General features: G+C 32.6%; 2 protein-coding genes across 2 annotated transcripts; both read right to left on the bottom strand.

Moving 5' to 3' along the window:
* Window positions 1-516: 516 nt before the first annotated feature.
* On the bottom strand, window positions 517-4,095 carry LOC136069747 (uncharacterized). The gene is made up of 2 exons (XM_065778592.1): window positions 3,713-4,095; window positions 517-622 (listed from the first exon to the last, which is right to left on the bottom strand). The coding sequence occupies exons 1-2, from the start codon at window positions 4,093-4,095 to the stop codon at window positions 517-519; spliced, it is 489 nt and encodes a 162-aa protein (XP_065634664.1).
* Window positions 4,096-12,286: 8,191 nt separating this feature from the next.
* Window positions 12,287-12,814, bottom strand: LOC112000273 (uncharacterized). Its single transcript, XM_024032375.2, has one exon. It carries the CDS (start codon window positions 12,812-12,814, stop codon window positions 12,287-12,289), a length of 528 nt encoding a protein of 175 aa, XP_023888143.2.
* Between the last annotated feature and the right edge of the window lie 1,736 nt (window positions 12,815-14,550).

Here is a 14,550-nt window from a genome sequence, read left to right as displayed (position 1 = left end):
CTATGCATTAGCTCAAATTTATTGAGGTCCTAATCTGTGTTTTTTTTCCTCAATATTTCTAATTTTCAATCCATTAAAATTTCAAATGAAATACGTAACCCTAAAACTAAAAAACTGACCTTAGTGCGAGACAGTGAGAAAGCTGAGTAAGAGGTCGCCGACAAGAGTCTTCCGCCGTTGATGGAGTGAGGGTTTGGGGTTTTTATGTTTGGGTGTGACGGAGAGTGAGAGTGTGAGTGTTCACAGTAAGATAGCTGAGTTCGGTCGCCGACGAGAGTCTTCTGCTGCCACGGGTTTTCTGCCGCTGTCGGTGTGAGGGTTTGGGCTTTGTGTGAATGTGTGAAGGAGAGGGAGAGGGTGAGGGTCTTCTAGTGTTCTGGTCACTGAGAATGAGAAGTGAGTGAGAAATAAAAATGAGTTTTTAGATATTAGTATATTGATACCCGAGTTAAGCGGACCTGGGTAATTTTTTAAACAGTACTCAAGCTTTTGAACTCAAGTACTGTTTGGAATTTTTTAAATCCAATTGCTAGAAGCAATTGGTGCCAATACAGATTGATACCCAAGTTTAGTGGACTCGGGTATCCCATTGAACAGTACTCGAGCTTCCTGAGCTTGAGTACTGTTTGGAATTTTTAAATCCAGTTGCCATGTCAGCCATGCCACGGTGGAGCTATAAAATGTAGTACTCGAGTTTGGTGAACTCGAATACTTAAAAAGGTGGTACATCACCAATTATTTTCGAAACAGTGTTTTTTGGCCAAATATTTCTAAAATTGATGGTAATGGGCCATTTTGGCCTACTAAGCTGATGTTAGTACTGTTCATCAAACTGTATATTGTTTAGTCTGTTAATGAACATGTGCCTAGCACGTGTGTAATAAGAATACAGCTGTGTTTTAGTTAGTTAAAAATTAGTTTAATTAGCTGTTCAGTTAGTTTCTTTTCCTGCCCTAATGAGTTGTATACAAATAGTTCTGTATGTTCATTATTCATCAAGTTAATGAGAAATTACTCTTAATAAAGTTTGTCATAGTATCAGAGTTTGATCTCTGTCTCCTCCAGTCTACTTCTCATTTAAATTCTCAGGTATTGGGTCTCACCTATTAATAGGTAGTTTTAACCCACATGTGAGGGGGGAGTGTTAGAAATATATGGTTAAATGATTAAATTTACTATATTCCAATAGTTTAAGTTTTTGGGACTAATTAATAAGAATATAATTCTATATTCATGTCTTGAGTTTGATTTCTGTCTCCAGTTTACTTTCCATTTATTTCTCAAGTGTAGAGTCTCACCTATCAATAGGTAGTTTTAAATTTACTATATTCCAATGGTTTAAGTTTTTGGGACTACTTCCCATTTAAATTCTCAAGTGTTGAGTCTCACCTATCAATAGGTAGTTTTAGCCCACACGTGAGAGAGAGTGTTAGAAATATGTGGTTAAATGATTAAATTTACTATATTTCAATAGCTTAAGTTTTTGGGACTAATTTAGTAAGAATATAATTCTATACCCATGGATTGATTGCAATGCCATCACTAATGGTGCCATATGGTGGATCGATGCAAAGCTTGAGAGAGAAAGTTGAGAAAGCCATGGAAAGCAATGGTAGTCTCACACATTGATAGGACTTGAACTTGCTCATAGCAAGTGAAATAACATCTCCAGCATGCAATCCATTGGCCACACACATCTTGTTGGTCAAGAATGAAAAATTAATAAATATAAACCAATTTATGTATCAAATATATTAAAAATAAAAATAAATGACACATCACGGTTTGACCTCGATTAAACCTTGGTCCGACCTCAAAAACATTGTACCTCTCCCTTTCTTGGTTCATTAAATAGTTCGTGTTTCAAAACTATGGTCTCACATGCAACTTTGCTCTCTCTTGTAATTCAGAATCAAAACAAGGAATGACCAGATCAAGTATTTTGTTATTAATGGCTTGTGATGTGTAAAATAATTTTTGAAAATTTTCATTAAAAAAAAAAATGCAACATCATTAAAAAAAAAAAAAATGTTTAGTTCTAGTTATGTTAACCGCTTAATCAATACCAATATCAATAACAACAATTAACAAAATGACAAAGACAGTTCATTTTTAAAACTTAAGAGATCAATAGCACTCATTTAAAATATAAGGGACCAATTGTACTCGAAAGATAAACTTTAGAGATTAATAATATAGTTTCACCTTTTCTAAAGAGCACAACCTATAAATATTGAAACCCCTCTTCAAAGTCAAAAAATATCTTTACTAAAAAATTTTCCTCTAGTGTCAGACTCAGAGAAACCCTTTTTGGACAAAGTCTACCCCTAGTTTAAAATTTTGGAAAAAGTATTTGGCAGAGCTAAGAAGAAAATATCATTAGGTTCAAGAGGGTTAGTAAGAGGTAATTTTTTTTTCCTGTAATATTCATGTTTCAGTTTTATGGTTAGTTATGTTGTGAAGTCCCACATTTGGTACTAATAACAATAATAAGAGGTTAATACTTAATATTACATAATTTGGTCCAAACTCATTGGTTTAAATTTTTGGATTAAGTGATGTCCCTATATATTATATTAAACTCTTCAATTGGAATCTCCAGTGTTCATTATTGGATTCCTCCAAATACAATGAGGAAGATTCCAATAAGTATTGGTGACTTTGAAAGTTGTGCAAGAAAAACTTTCATGTTCACTACTCCACCCATGGTTAAGTAAAACACACCCTATTGATGATGGTAAATTGGTAATGTATGACACTTAGATTGTTAAGGAAAATGCTCTCATTTAAGGGAGAGACTTTTAAAACATTTGTTAATGAACTATTTTAAGAAAATTTTTATGAGAAAAGAAAAAGTGATTAATATTTTAACATTATATCTACAAATTTTAATTGATTTTTCTTTCTATTTACCTGGTGAAGCAGTTTGCCTAGATTTGCTCGTCTATTTCATTGTTGTCTGCATTGAATTGTTTGTTTAATGTAAGTGGTTTTATGATTTTATTATTATTACTATTATTATTATTATTATTTTTTTTTAGTTTGGGTACTAAGAAAATGATTGACATTGTAAAGATATTTTTTTTGGTAACAGATTTGGGCTGGCACAAGCATATGAGAAAGAGAGAAAAAGAGAAAGAGAAAGAGATATGCTGTGTTTGTTGATGACTGATCTATTTGCCAGAGAGAGAGAGAGGGGGTGAGGAAGGAGGAAGAAGGGGAGAACATGTGGGACATGTGAATGAGAAAAAGCTAAGAGAGAGAGAGAGAGAGAGAGGGAAACCGGAAACATTGTTCATAGACTCCATACATTTATTTTGATTTTTTATTTTGAGCAACCGATTTTAGTTTAGGTACGGGGTAAACCAATGCCACTTTGACTTTTCAATTTGAGTAGTGTGGCTATCACCCTCCCCTTTCTTTTCTTTTCTTTTTTTGTCTTTTTTATTTATTTAATATTTTTTTTTATTAATTTACACTAGCAAAACAGTATACTGGTATCGATTAGTATGGAAATATATCATTTTACAAGCCATTTAGAAACAATATTTTGTTACTAGTTATAATTTTTTTTTGGATAGAAAACACACAAACTTCATTGATAATTAAAAGCAGAAGATACATCATGGAGAATAGCCTATTCAATAAAAAAGGGACTCTCTCTTCAATCCAAATAGAAAAATCAAAGATGCCTAAAGCATGTTTAGCAAACTGGAGAGCAGGCATATTGCCATTCCTATGAACATGAGAAAATAAAACATTCTGGAACTCATAGGAAGCAACTTGCACCCCATAAATCAAAGTAGTAATCGTTGAAGCAGCATGAGAATTTCCACAAAGAGCATGAACAATATTAAGTGAATCTCCTTCTAGAACAAAGTCCTGAATATCCATATTTTTAGCAAACTCCAAACCAGATTCAAAGGCCTTTGCTTCAACTTCAATAGCTCCAAGAGGACATCGAAATTTCTTGTTAAGACCTACAATAAAATTTCCAACATGTTCTCGAATTACAACCCCCACTCCAGCTTCTTTTTTATCCTTAAAAATAGCTCTATCTACGTTAACCTTGTAAAAAGGAAAATATGAAGGCATCCATTTCGAAATTACTATTTGCTCATCAATAGAAACTTGCTAATTAGAATTTTGTTGTGAAAATATTGTGGACATAGAGTTTTTGAGAAATAAGAGAAATGCTATGTTCATAAAATTTTTACCACATTTTCATAACAAATTATAAGTGGCAAGTTGTTACGAGTTGTTATTGGTAGGTTAAAAAGTAATTTCATATGTGAATTTTAAATTAGAACCAATAATAATTTACCAACTATGATTTGTTGTGAAAGTGTTGTAAAAATGTTGTAGACATAATACTTCTTTTCCACAATATTTTCACAATAAATATTAAGTGGCAGGTTGTTATTAGTTATTACTAATAGGCAAAAAAGTAATTTTAGTAATTAGTTTAAAATAAAACTAATAATTAATAACTTACCACTTAAGATTTGTTGTAAAATGTTTCTTAAAAAAAAAAAGGGAGATTTGTTGTAAAAGTATTGTAAAAATATTGTAGATATATCACTTTTCAAAAAAATAATGTCTCATAAGAAATTATAAATGTCTTTACCATTTGAGTTTATCTACTATTATTATATTAATGTTAGAATTTGGTATATGTTATCATGAGAAATTATTGGTGTCTTTAGTATTTGAGTTTATCTACTATTATTATAATATTAATGTTAGAATTTAGTATCTGTTATTGTTATCTTTTATTTATTGTAACGTTGAAGTTGTTTTTCGGTTGTTATTTGGAGTCCTAATAGGTTGGGAGAATACTTGTTTTTAGATTGTAAACATTGTGAAGTCCTTAATTTTTTTATTTTTAAGTTGTAGTAACTGATATCAGCAACTATTATTGAACTAAAATCAATGAATGGTCTTTCTAAAAAAAAAAAAAATCAATGAATGGTCTAATAAAGAACAATGGAAGTACAAAGAAAATCAGAGATCAAATAGAAATTTGATGACTTGGAGGTAAAATATATAAATAACTTTCTATAGGTAATATTTGCCCCCACACTCAAATTGCTAAAGAATATCTTATTTATACAAATTTGTAGCCAATACAGGCTGATTACGTTAGTGATGTTTTGGAGTCTTATTGACGGCATAATCAAGGACTTGTAACGTTTAGGAAGCATTAATGGCCAGTATTAATTATTTCGCGCATGGGCCATAAATGATAACATTTTTCGTCAATTTTTATTTATGGTGGGTATTGGACGTTTCTGAGAAGGAAATGACAGGTATTGGACGATTACATACCCTACCACGTACGTAATGTTTTACTCTCACCATCTGCAATGTCTTTATCGTCTGGCCCAACTATTCCTTCCATACTAATTTTTTTGTTTGTTTGAAAAGTCAAACTTTTAAAAAAAATATTATTTATTGTTTTGTTTACCTTTTAAAAATATAAAAATTTTTAAAATTACTCTTAAAAAAATTTATTAAAAAATTAAATTAGTAAATTAATAGAAATATAAAAAAAATATTATTTATTGTTTTGTTTACCTTTTAAAAATATAAAAATTTTTAAAATTACTCTTAAAAAAATTTATTAAAAAATTAAATTAGTAAATTAATAGAAATATAATAGAAATATTAGTAAATTAATAGGGATATAATAAGAATATTAGTAAATTAATCACTTTTAATTTTAGAAACAGGACAATATTTTAAGACATTTCAAAATGAAATAAAGTACAAAAAAAAAAGAGCGGAAGGAGTAATATTCAACCGCACTAACTTCTAAAGCTCACTTTATTTAGGTTGAGTAACAATAAATTTCGGACAAATCGTATCACTTGTCATCCTAATCTTGCTCATCTCTCTTCTTCTAATAACCCAGGCATCCATTTAATCATTGACTTAAGCCATCCTCTTTTAAGTCATGCGATTCTTCGGTCCATGAGCTCTCCAACCCGCCAAGCCCATCTCCCCACCCTTGAGTCTGACCACACACCTCTTTCCTTTGAGCCCACCTTACACTGCTGCTGTCTACTGCCAGGTTTTCTCATTGGCGTGATGCAATTAATGTCAGCTGAAATAACACATGGGTGTTGGTTCCCTCATTACCAAAACATGAATGTAATTGGATGTAAATGGGTGTACCGCCTGATGGCTCTATTGATCAGTACAAAACTGTCAAAACAAGACGTGTAGCAAAAGGATTTTATCAACGATATGGCATTGACTATTCTAAGATGTTCAGTCTTATGATCGAGCCCACATTTGTTAGCATTGAAGTGCCCATTGCGGTTAAATGGTTTGACATTTGACAACTTGACATCAATAATGCATTTCTTAATAGAAATTTGACAAAAATCATCTTAAATGGTTGTACAATTTGACATCTTGACATCAATGATGCACATTTTAATGGAAATTTGACAAAAAATCAATTTATATTACTCACCCTCCTGGGTTTGTAGATTTTAGTTTTACTAGACCGAATCATGTTATCAAATTTCAATGCTCACTTTATGGTCTCAAACAAGCCCTAAGAGCTTGGTTTAATTGCCTATCTAGCTTCCTTCTTTATCGTGGCTTTTATGCCTTCAAATCTAATACCTCTTTGTTTCTCTACCATCGAGATGATGTTTGCATTTTTATACTAGTGTATGTTGATTATATTACTGTGACCAATAACAATTTTCAATGTGTATCATCCATTATCTCTACATTACAATCTGAGTTTGGTTGTGTTGATGACCATCCCACGACTGATGTTTATGCTATTTTCCGAAGTCATAATTTCATCTCATGGTCCTCCAAGAAACAATGTACCATTGCTCAATCCTTGAACTGAATCTGAAAATAAAGCCCTAGTTGACACTGCTGCTGAGATTACTTGGCTTAGGTCATTGCTCAATGAACTTGGTATCTCCGTTCCTCCTCCTCATGTTGTTCAGTGCAACAATGTTGGGGCTACTTATCTTGTTGCAAATATTGTGTTCCATGCACGCACTAAGCATGTGGAAATCAATTTCCACTTAGTTGGAGAAAAGGTCACAAGTCTGGCTTTAGATGTTCGCGCGATTTATTCCCTCCAATGACTAGTTAGCTAACATCATGACTAAATGTTTATCTTTTCCAAAGTTTGCTTTCCTTTGTGACAAGTTGAATCTCTCCTCCGGAGATACTTCAACTTGAGGGTGCGTACCATATTTCCATATTTTGTATTTATCAATCCATGTTGTTTGAATTACTGTAATCTCTATTTGTTACCATCCTTATCATGTATATCCATTTACACAACAGTGGTGTTTATTACACACCACTCAATGCACACAACATACACAAAAATAATGATTTCAATGTAAAAGTGATTTGTGTGTAGGTTTTATGCATTAAGGGAGTGTGCGATTCCGTTTAAATATAAATACAATACAAAACACTCAATAGAGTGTGAGAGGATTACAACAATCCAACCCATGCACCTCTGTTTCAATAAGGAATATCCATGACTAATGTTAGAAAATATATATGGTGTAGAGTGCAGCTATGAGGGTTTAATGGCACATATTCAGGGCGGCTCTACATTGAAGCTAGGGTGGTCATAGGACCATCAGGATCTGGAAAAAAAAATTATTATTATATAAAATTTTAAAGTTTTATGTTTTATTTATTTATTTATTTATTTTTACATTTAAAAAATATTGTGAACACCATAAATTTTTTTAGACCCAATATAATTAAATCTTGGACAAAGTCTGGCAACAAACTTGGTTGTAGACTAAACCTACAAATCCACTTAATATATATATTTTTTATTTGATATGAATTTTGATAAATCTACCGTTGAATTACATTTTCTTCTTATATCCTCCATACTTGTAAAATTTCAATAAAATCAAATATAAATAGCTATGCTATTTGACAAATGTTTAAATTTTGAGTTTTTGTAATCTAAAATTATACATAAATAACAAGTTTATAGATTGAATAGTAAATAAGACATTTTTTAAAAACATAAATGTCGGACCGTGTGTCTTATCGATCCATTCAACGACCAGTTGGTGAAGGATGAGGGGGCACAAATCTTTTATAGCACTCGATCGCAGACCAAGCCTATTGGTATTGGAGCGAATTGTAAAAATCCCTCACAATCCCTCCCTCACAATGCGGCGTCTGTTGATCCTGCTACTACTGCTGCTATTCCTCCACCTTTTACTTTAGATGATTCAGACATTCATCATATGTTGGAGACTGTCATGACTGTTCAGGCAGCTCATGGTCAGCTTTTAGTGGACATGCTTGATGAGCTTCATGCCTTGTGAGCGGATTTAGAGAGTATTAGACGATCACCTCCACCACCTCCTTTTGATGATGAGTGAGTGCCCTTTGGCAATTCGTCACAAAAAGGAGGAGTACATTTGTAGAGGAGATTTTGTTGTTAAGGGGAGATTTTATTGTTTTGGAGCTGTAGAGTTTTAGATTGTATCTAGGTGCTTCATTGTGTATCTACTTTTTTGGCTCATGATGTATTTTTTGTTTTTGTTTGGGTTGTCCATGATAGGGGGAGATACAATGATGTATTTATATATGTTTCTTGTTTCACATTGCTTATTGATTTATATTTATGAGGTTATTCATGATATATGTATTTATTTTGTGGATGTGAAATCAAAAACTTATTTTGTGTTACTTGTATTTTCCACACATGAGTTTATGCATTTGTTGAGTGTTTCAGGAATATACAGGTTGATTCAGTCGTGCTGCTGTCTACACATGCAACTGATAGATAGTAGTTAGGTTGAATTTGTTTTGTTAGGCAATATTTTTGTAATGGGTTGTCTTCTATAAACTTTGAGCATTTTGTTTAAGTTTGTGTTTTGTCACGAATTGCCAAAGGGGGATTTGTTGGGTTCTAAGACTTTAGGTTTAATTGTATTAGAACTTCAATTTATAATGTTGGCAAACCATAATCAAAACGTTTAGTATTGTTTTAGACTTGCTCAAAGTATGTTTAAGTGTAAAGTTGGAATCGAGTGTACTGCAGGATTTACTGTGTAAATCTGTCTAGCTTGATTGATTGAAAATTAGACTCGATCGATCGAAACTTGTGCAGAATGTTAGGTTGAATTTGTTTTGTTAGGCAATATTTTTGTAATGGGCTGTCTTCTGTAAACTTTGAGCATTTTGTTTAAGTTTGTGTTTTGTCACGAATTGCCAAAGGGGGATTTGTTGGGTTCTAAGACTTTAGGTTTAATTGTATTAGAACTTCAATTTATAATGTTGGCAAACCATGATTAAAACGTTTAGTATTGTGTTAGACTTGCTCAAAGTATGTTTAAGTGTAAAGTTGGAATCGAGTGTACTGCAGGATTTACTGTGTAAATTTGTTTGGCTTGATTGATTGAAAATTAGACTCAATCTATCGAAACTTGTGCAGAATGTTAGGTTGAGCTTGTTTTGTTAGGCAATATTTTTGTAATGGGCTGTTTTCTGTAAACTTTAAGCATTTTGTTTAAGTTTGTGTTTTGTCACGAATTGCCAAAGGGGGATTTGTTGGGTTCTAAGACTTTAGGTTTAATTGTATTAGAACTTCAATTTATAATGTTGGCAAACCATGATCAAAACGTTTAGTATTGTTTTAAACTTGCTTAAAGTATGTTTAAGTGTAAAGTTGGAATCGAGTGTACTGCAGGATTTACTGTATAAATCTGTTTGGCTTGATTGATTGAAAATTAGACTTGATTGATCAAAACTTGTGCAGAATGTTTTTCTACAGAATTTTCCAATTCAGCCCAAGCCCGTTTGACGTGTAGGGTTTTATATTTTGCCTTAAGTATAAAAGGAAAAACCCTAATCACATTTTAAGGTTGCTCTTTATGCTGTGTGTGTGAATTTCTAGTGGGATCTAGAGGTGTTTGCCTTTACATATACTTAGGGTTTCCAATCTCAAGATTGATGTCGAGAGCTTGGTGATTTATTCAGTTGTAGATTCAAGAGCTTAAAGATATACAAGTAGGAGTGCTTGTGCTTGCTGGAAATCCAAGAAAGAAGTAGTCCGTGGACTCAGAGCTGTTCTGTGGTCGTAGTAGTAAGTTTTTTACTTGAGGTAGCAATACGATGTTAGTGGTTTAAGTTACTATTGTGTAAACTTCAATTCTTTCATAGTGAATTTGTTTTACCTTGAGGATAGCTAGGTTAAATCCTTCCCAAGTTTTTTACCGGTTTAGTTTTCCGGGTTATCATATTGTTGTGTTCTTTATTTTCCGCACTTTACAATGATATGATATATTTGTGTTAACCTAGATCTATTTAATTTGACTAAGTAATCACTTGGCTAAATAACTAGGTTAATCTGGTTGTGTTTAAGAGGTTTAAAAACGAACAATAAAGAACATGCAATTCAATGGTTAGATTTTCAAAATATGTAATCATGTTAATTTGTTTAATAAGAATCATAGTCTTAGGCTATAACTAAGTTTGTAGCCAAATAGTCCAAGAAAAAATATATTGCACTAAAATTTTATATGAAATGTAATTTGCAACATTGATAATGAAATTATTATGCAACGATTTCAAAATAAGAAAACATATAAAGGAAATTATAAAACTTTATGTATTTGCATATGTGTATATATTTTTTTATCAATATATGAAGCCTTTTTATTAGATTTCGTATAATTTAATTTTCATAATGACCACCTTGAAAAAAAGAAAAAAAAATTGGAGCCGTTACTGTAAGGACTATGATTCAAGATCTGATCCAAGGCTCATCCTCTTGGTTCCAATATTTATTAAATACACCCATAATGCCAAGGATATATAACAAGGTTGCATATTAGTTACTTGTATTGTGTAGCTACTAGAGTAGTTTATCTTGGTTGAATATAGTTCCATTCATAACATAACAGGAAAATAAAAAATAAAAAATTCACAAATTGCATACCACCTATTCAATTATGAATTATCCCCGAAGGCGATCATTCATAATCGTAGGAGTAAGGTTATTGACCCAAAAAAACAAGAAGAAATATATAAAAGAAGGCAAAGGAACTACTGCAGCACCACCTGCAACAACAAACATAGGAAATATACGAACCCTTATTGTGTTGCCGATCATGTAGCTACGGAAATGCATGCATGTCTCATGCATTTGATTCATCACCTTTATTTATCTTGCCCTGTTCTGAGAATCATGTAGCTAACTCTTTCTGCTTGCCAGATCCTTTCGCGTCTTCATTAGATGCAGTATGTGTATGAGTGGATGTATCACCTTCACTACGGAGCTGCAAGCTTCCCTGGCCTTCATTCCGGCCTTTTTCAGGTTTTATAGAAGGGGCTATATCATCTCCTTCATGGAGCTGCTCAAGAGGTGATGGTTTCTTGTCTTTGTTAAGAGGTGCAGAAGGGGCTATATCATCTCCTTCATGGAGCTGCTCAAGAGGTGATGGTTTCTTGTCTTTGTTAAGTGGTGCAGAAGGGGCTATACCATCTCCTTCACGGAGCAGCTCACTTGGTGATTCCTTGTTATTCTTAGGCGGTGTGGATGTGGATAGGTCTTTATCACCATCAGCGGCATCCTTAGTTGAAGTAGTGCTCTCCTTCCCCTTTGACGGTTTAGAATCTTGGGCTGGTTTCGTAGGGGGCATTTTCTTGATGATAAAATAGAAATGATCCCATCGATCCCCTTTTAAAGAATTTAACACCTTCACTGGTTACCACTTTTATTTTTCTTTAAAGATCTATCACAATTTACAGACTACACCAACTCCCACATATGGTAAAAAATTACGACGTTAACTATAGCGTGTTTTTAAGCAATACTAATGTGAAACTTAAATTCTATTTTCACTTTAATTAACTAACAGAATGAAGCGAAATGTTCAAGAGTATTTTGATCATTTAAAAATCAATCATGATGATTAAATTAATAATTGTATAATTACTGAATATGTTATATCTTGGTTGAATATAGTTCCATTCATAACATAACAGGAAAATAAAAAATAAAAAATTCACAAATTGCATACCACCTATTCAATTATGAATTATCCCCGAAGACGATCATTCATAATCGTAGGAGTAAGCTTATTGACCCAAAAAAACAAGAAGAAATATATAAAATAGGGCAAAAGAACTACTGCAGCACCACCTGCAACAACAAACATAGGAAATATACGAACCCTTATTGTGTTGCCGACCATGTAGCTACGGAAATGCATGCATTTGAATCATCACCTTTATTTATCTTGCCCTGTTCTGAGAATCATGTAGCTAACTCTTTCTGCTTGCCAGATCCTTTCGCGTCTTCATTAGATGCAGTATGTGTATGAGTGGATGTATCACCTTCACTACGGAGCTGCAAGCTTCCCTGGCCTTCATTCAGGCCTTTTGCAGGTTTTATAGAAGGGGCTATATCATCTCCTTCATGGAGCTGATCAAGAGGTGGTGGTTTCTTGTCTTTGTTAAGAGGTGCAGAAGGGGCTATATCATCTCCTTCATGGAGCTGATCAAGAGGTGGTGGTTTCTTGTCTTTGTTAAGAGGTGCAGAAGGGGCTATATCATCTCCTTCATGGAGCTGATCAAGAGGTGATGGTTTCTTGTCTTTGTTAAGAGGTGCAGAAGGGGCTATATCATCTCCTTCATGGAGCAGCTCACATGGTGATTCCTTGTTATTCTTAGGCGGTGTGGATGTGGATAGGTCTTTATCACCATCAGCGGCATCCTTAGTTGAAGTATAGCTCTCCTTCCCCTTTGATGGTTTAGAACCTTGGGCTGGTTTCGTAGGGGGCATTTTCTTGAAGATAAAACAGAAATGATCACATCGATCCCCTTTTAAAGAATTTAACACCTTCACTGCTTACCACTTTTATTTTTCTTTAAATATCTATCACAATTTACAGACTACACCAACTCCCACATATAGTAAAAAATTACAACGTTAACTATAGCATTTTCTGTGTTTTTAAGCAAAACTAATGTGAAATTTAAATTCTATTTTCACTTTAATTAACTAACAGAATGAAGCGAAATGTTCAAGAGTATTTTGATCATTTAAAAATCAATCATGATGATTAAATTAATAATTGTATAATTACTGAATATGTTCATAGACATTTATTGTTTTAAAAAATTAAAAATTATATATATTTTACATTATAATGTTGCTTAAAAGCGAAATATACAAATTTTAAATATATTCGAAAAGCATGAATGTCAACTATTGGAAATTCTAATGCTTGGAAGTTTAAAATATAAAAAATATAAATATAATTTGGAGATTTTGAAATTCTCAATAACTAAGTAGGGTAACGTTTGACACTACAATTTTTTCTTTTTTACTTCTCTCCTTCAAATAAAGCGCATATTATAAATAAATAACAAACAAACATAAAGCGCCAGCGAGAACAAAGAAAAAAGAAACTAGAAAGGAATAAAAATTTTTAAAATGAAATTGGTTTAAAAATTACATTTGATACCAAAGAATTAAAATATACATTTACAATACTGATTTAAAAGGTTCATGTCTTCGATAAGGGGAAGTCACAGCCAACCACAACCACGAACACGACCGACACAGGGTTTTTGTGGGTTAGGGTTGGGCCTTAATGGGTTTGGGTCATAAACGGGTTGACCTGAAAGTAACACGATAAGAAACGTGTCATAAATGGGTCAACTCGCGTAACCCGCAATAGACACATTTAACATGTCAATTTATTTGTTTCAATCCGAAATGACCCACTTAACACAACCTGTTTAACTCGTATAATAAATAAATATTCATTTTATTTTAGATTTGTCAAATACCTTTTATATCCAACATATATTTTAAATTTAAAAAGAAAAGTGAGTAATTACAAAAAATTTACAAGAGATATAATTGGAAATTGAAACTTTACAAATCCTAGATCTCTAAACCCTTCAAACCCTAAATCTCTAAACCATCATATAAATATCCTTTTTTTTTTTTTTTTTTTTTTTAATAATTTCAGCCGTAATACTCACTCTACTATCTTATAGTCTCATGCCTAATTCTCAAACTCAAATTCTCAAGCTGGTTATTGCTCGCTCTCTCTCTCTCTCTCTCTCTCTCTNTTTTTTTTTTTAAAAAGGATAAAAAAAAAAAAAAAGGCTGATGATAATTATGTTTGTTCACAGATAAGGGTGTCAATGTTCGACCCAACTCACGAACACGACACGAACCGACACGGGTTTTTGTGGGTTAGGGTTGGGCCTTAATGGGTTTGGGTCATAAACGGGTTGACCTGAAAGTAACACGATAAGAAACGTGTCATAAATGGGTCAACTCGCGTAACCCGCAATAGACACATTTAACATGTCAATTTATTTGTTTCAATCCGAAATGACCCACTTAACACAACCTGTTTAACTCGTATAATAAATAAATATTCATTTATTTTTAGATTTGTCAAATACCTTTTATATCCAACATATATTTTAAATTTAAAAAGAAAAGTGAGTAATTACAAAAAATTTACAAGAGATATAATTGGAAATTGAAACTTTACA

This window comes from Quercus suber, unplaced genomic scaffold, assembly GCF_002906115.3.
Source record: "Quercus suber isolate HL8 unplaced genomic scaffold, Cork oak 2.0 scaffold_187, whole genome shotgun sequence".
NCBI lineage: Eukaryota > Viridiplantae > Streptophyta > Magnoliopsida > Fagales > Fagaceae > Quercus > Quercus suber.
The sequence above is the reverse complement of the archived record's forward strand: the minus strand, read 5'-3'. Positions and strand labels throughout refer to the sequence as shown.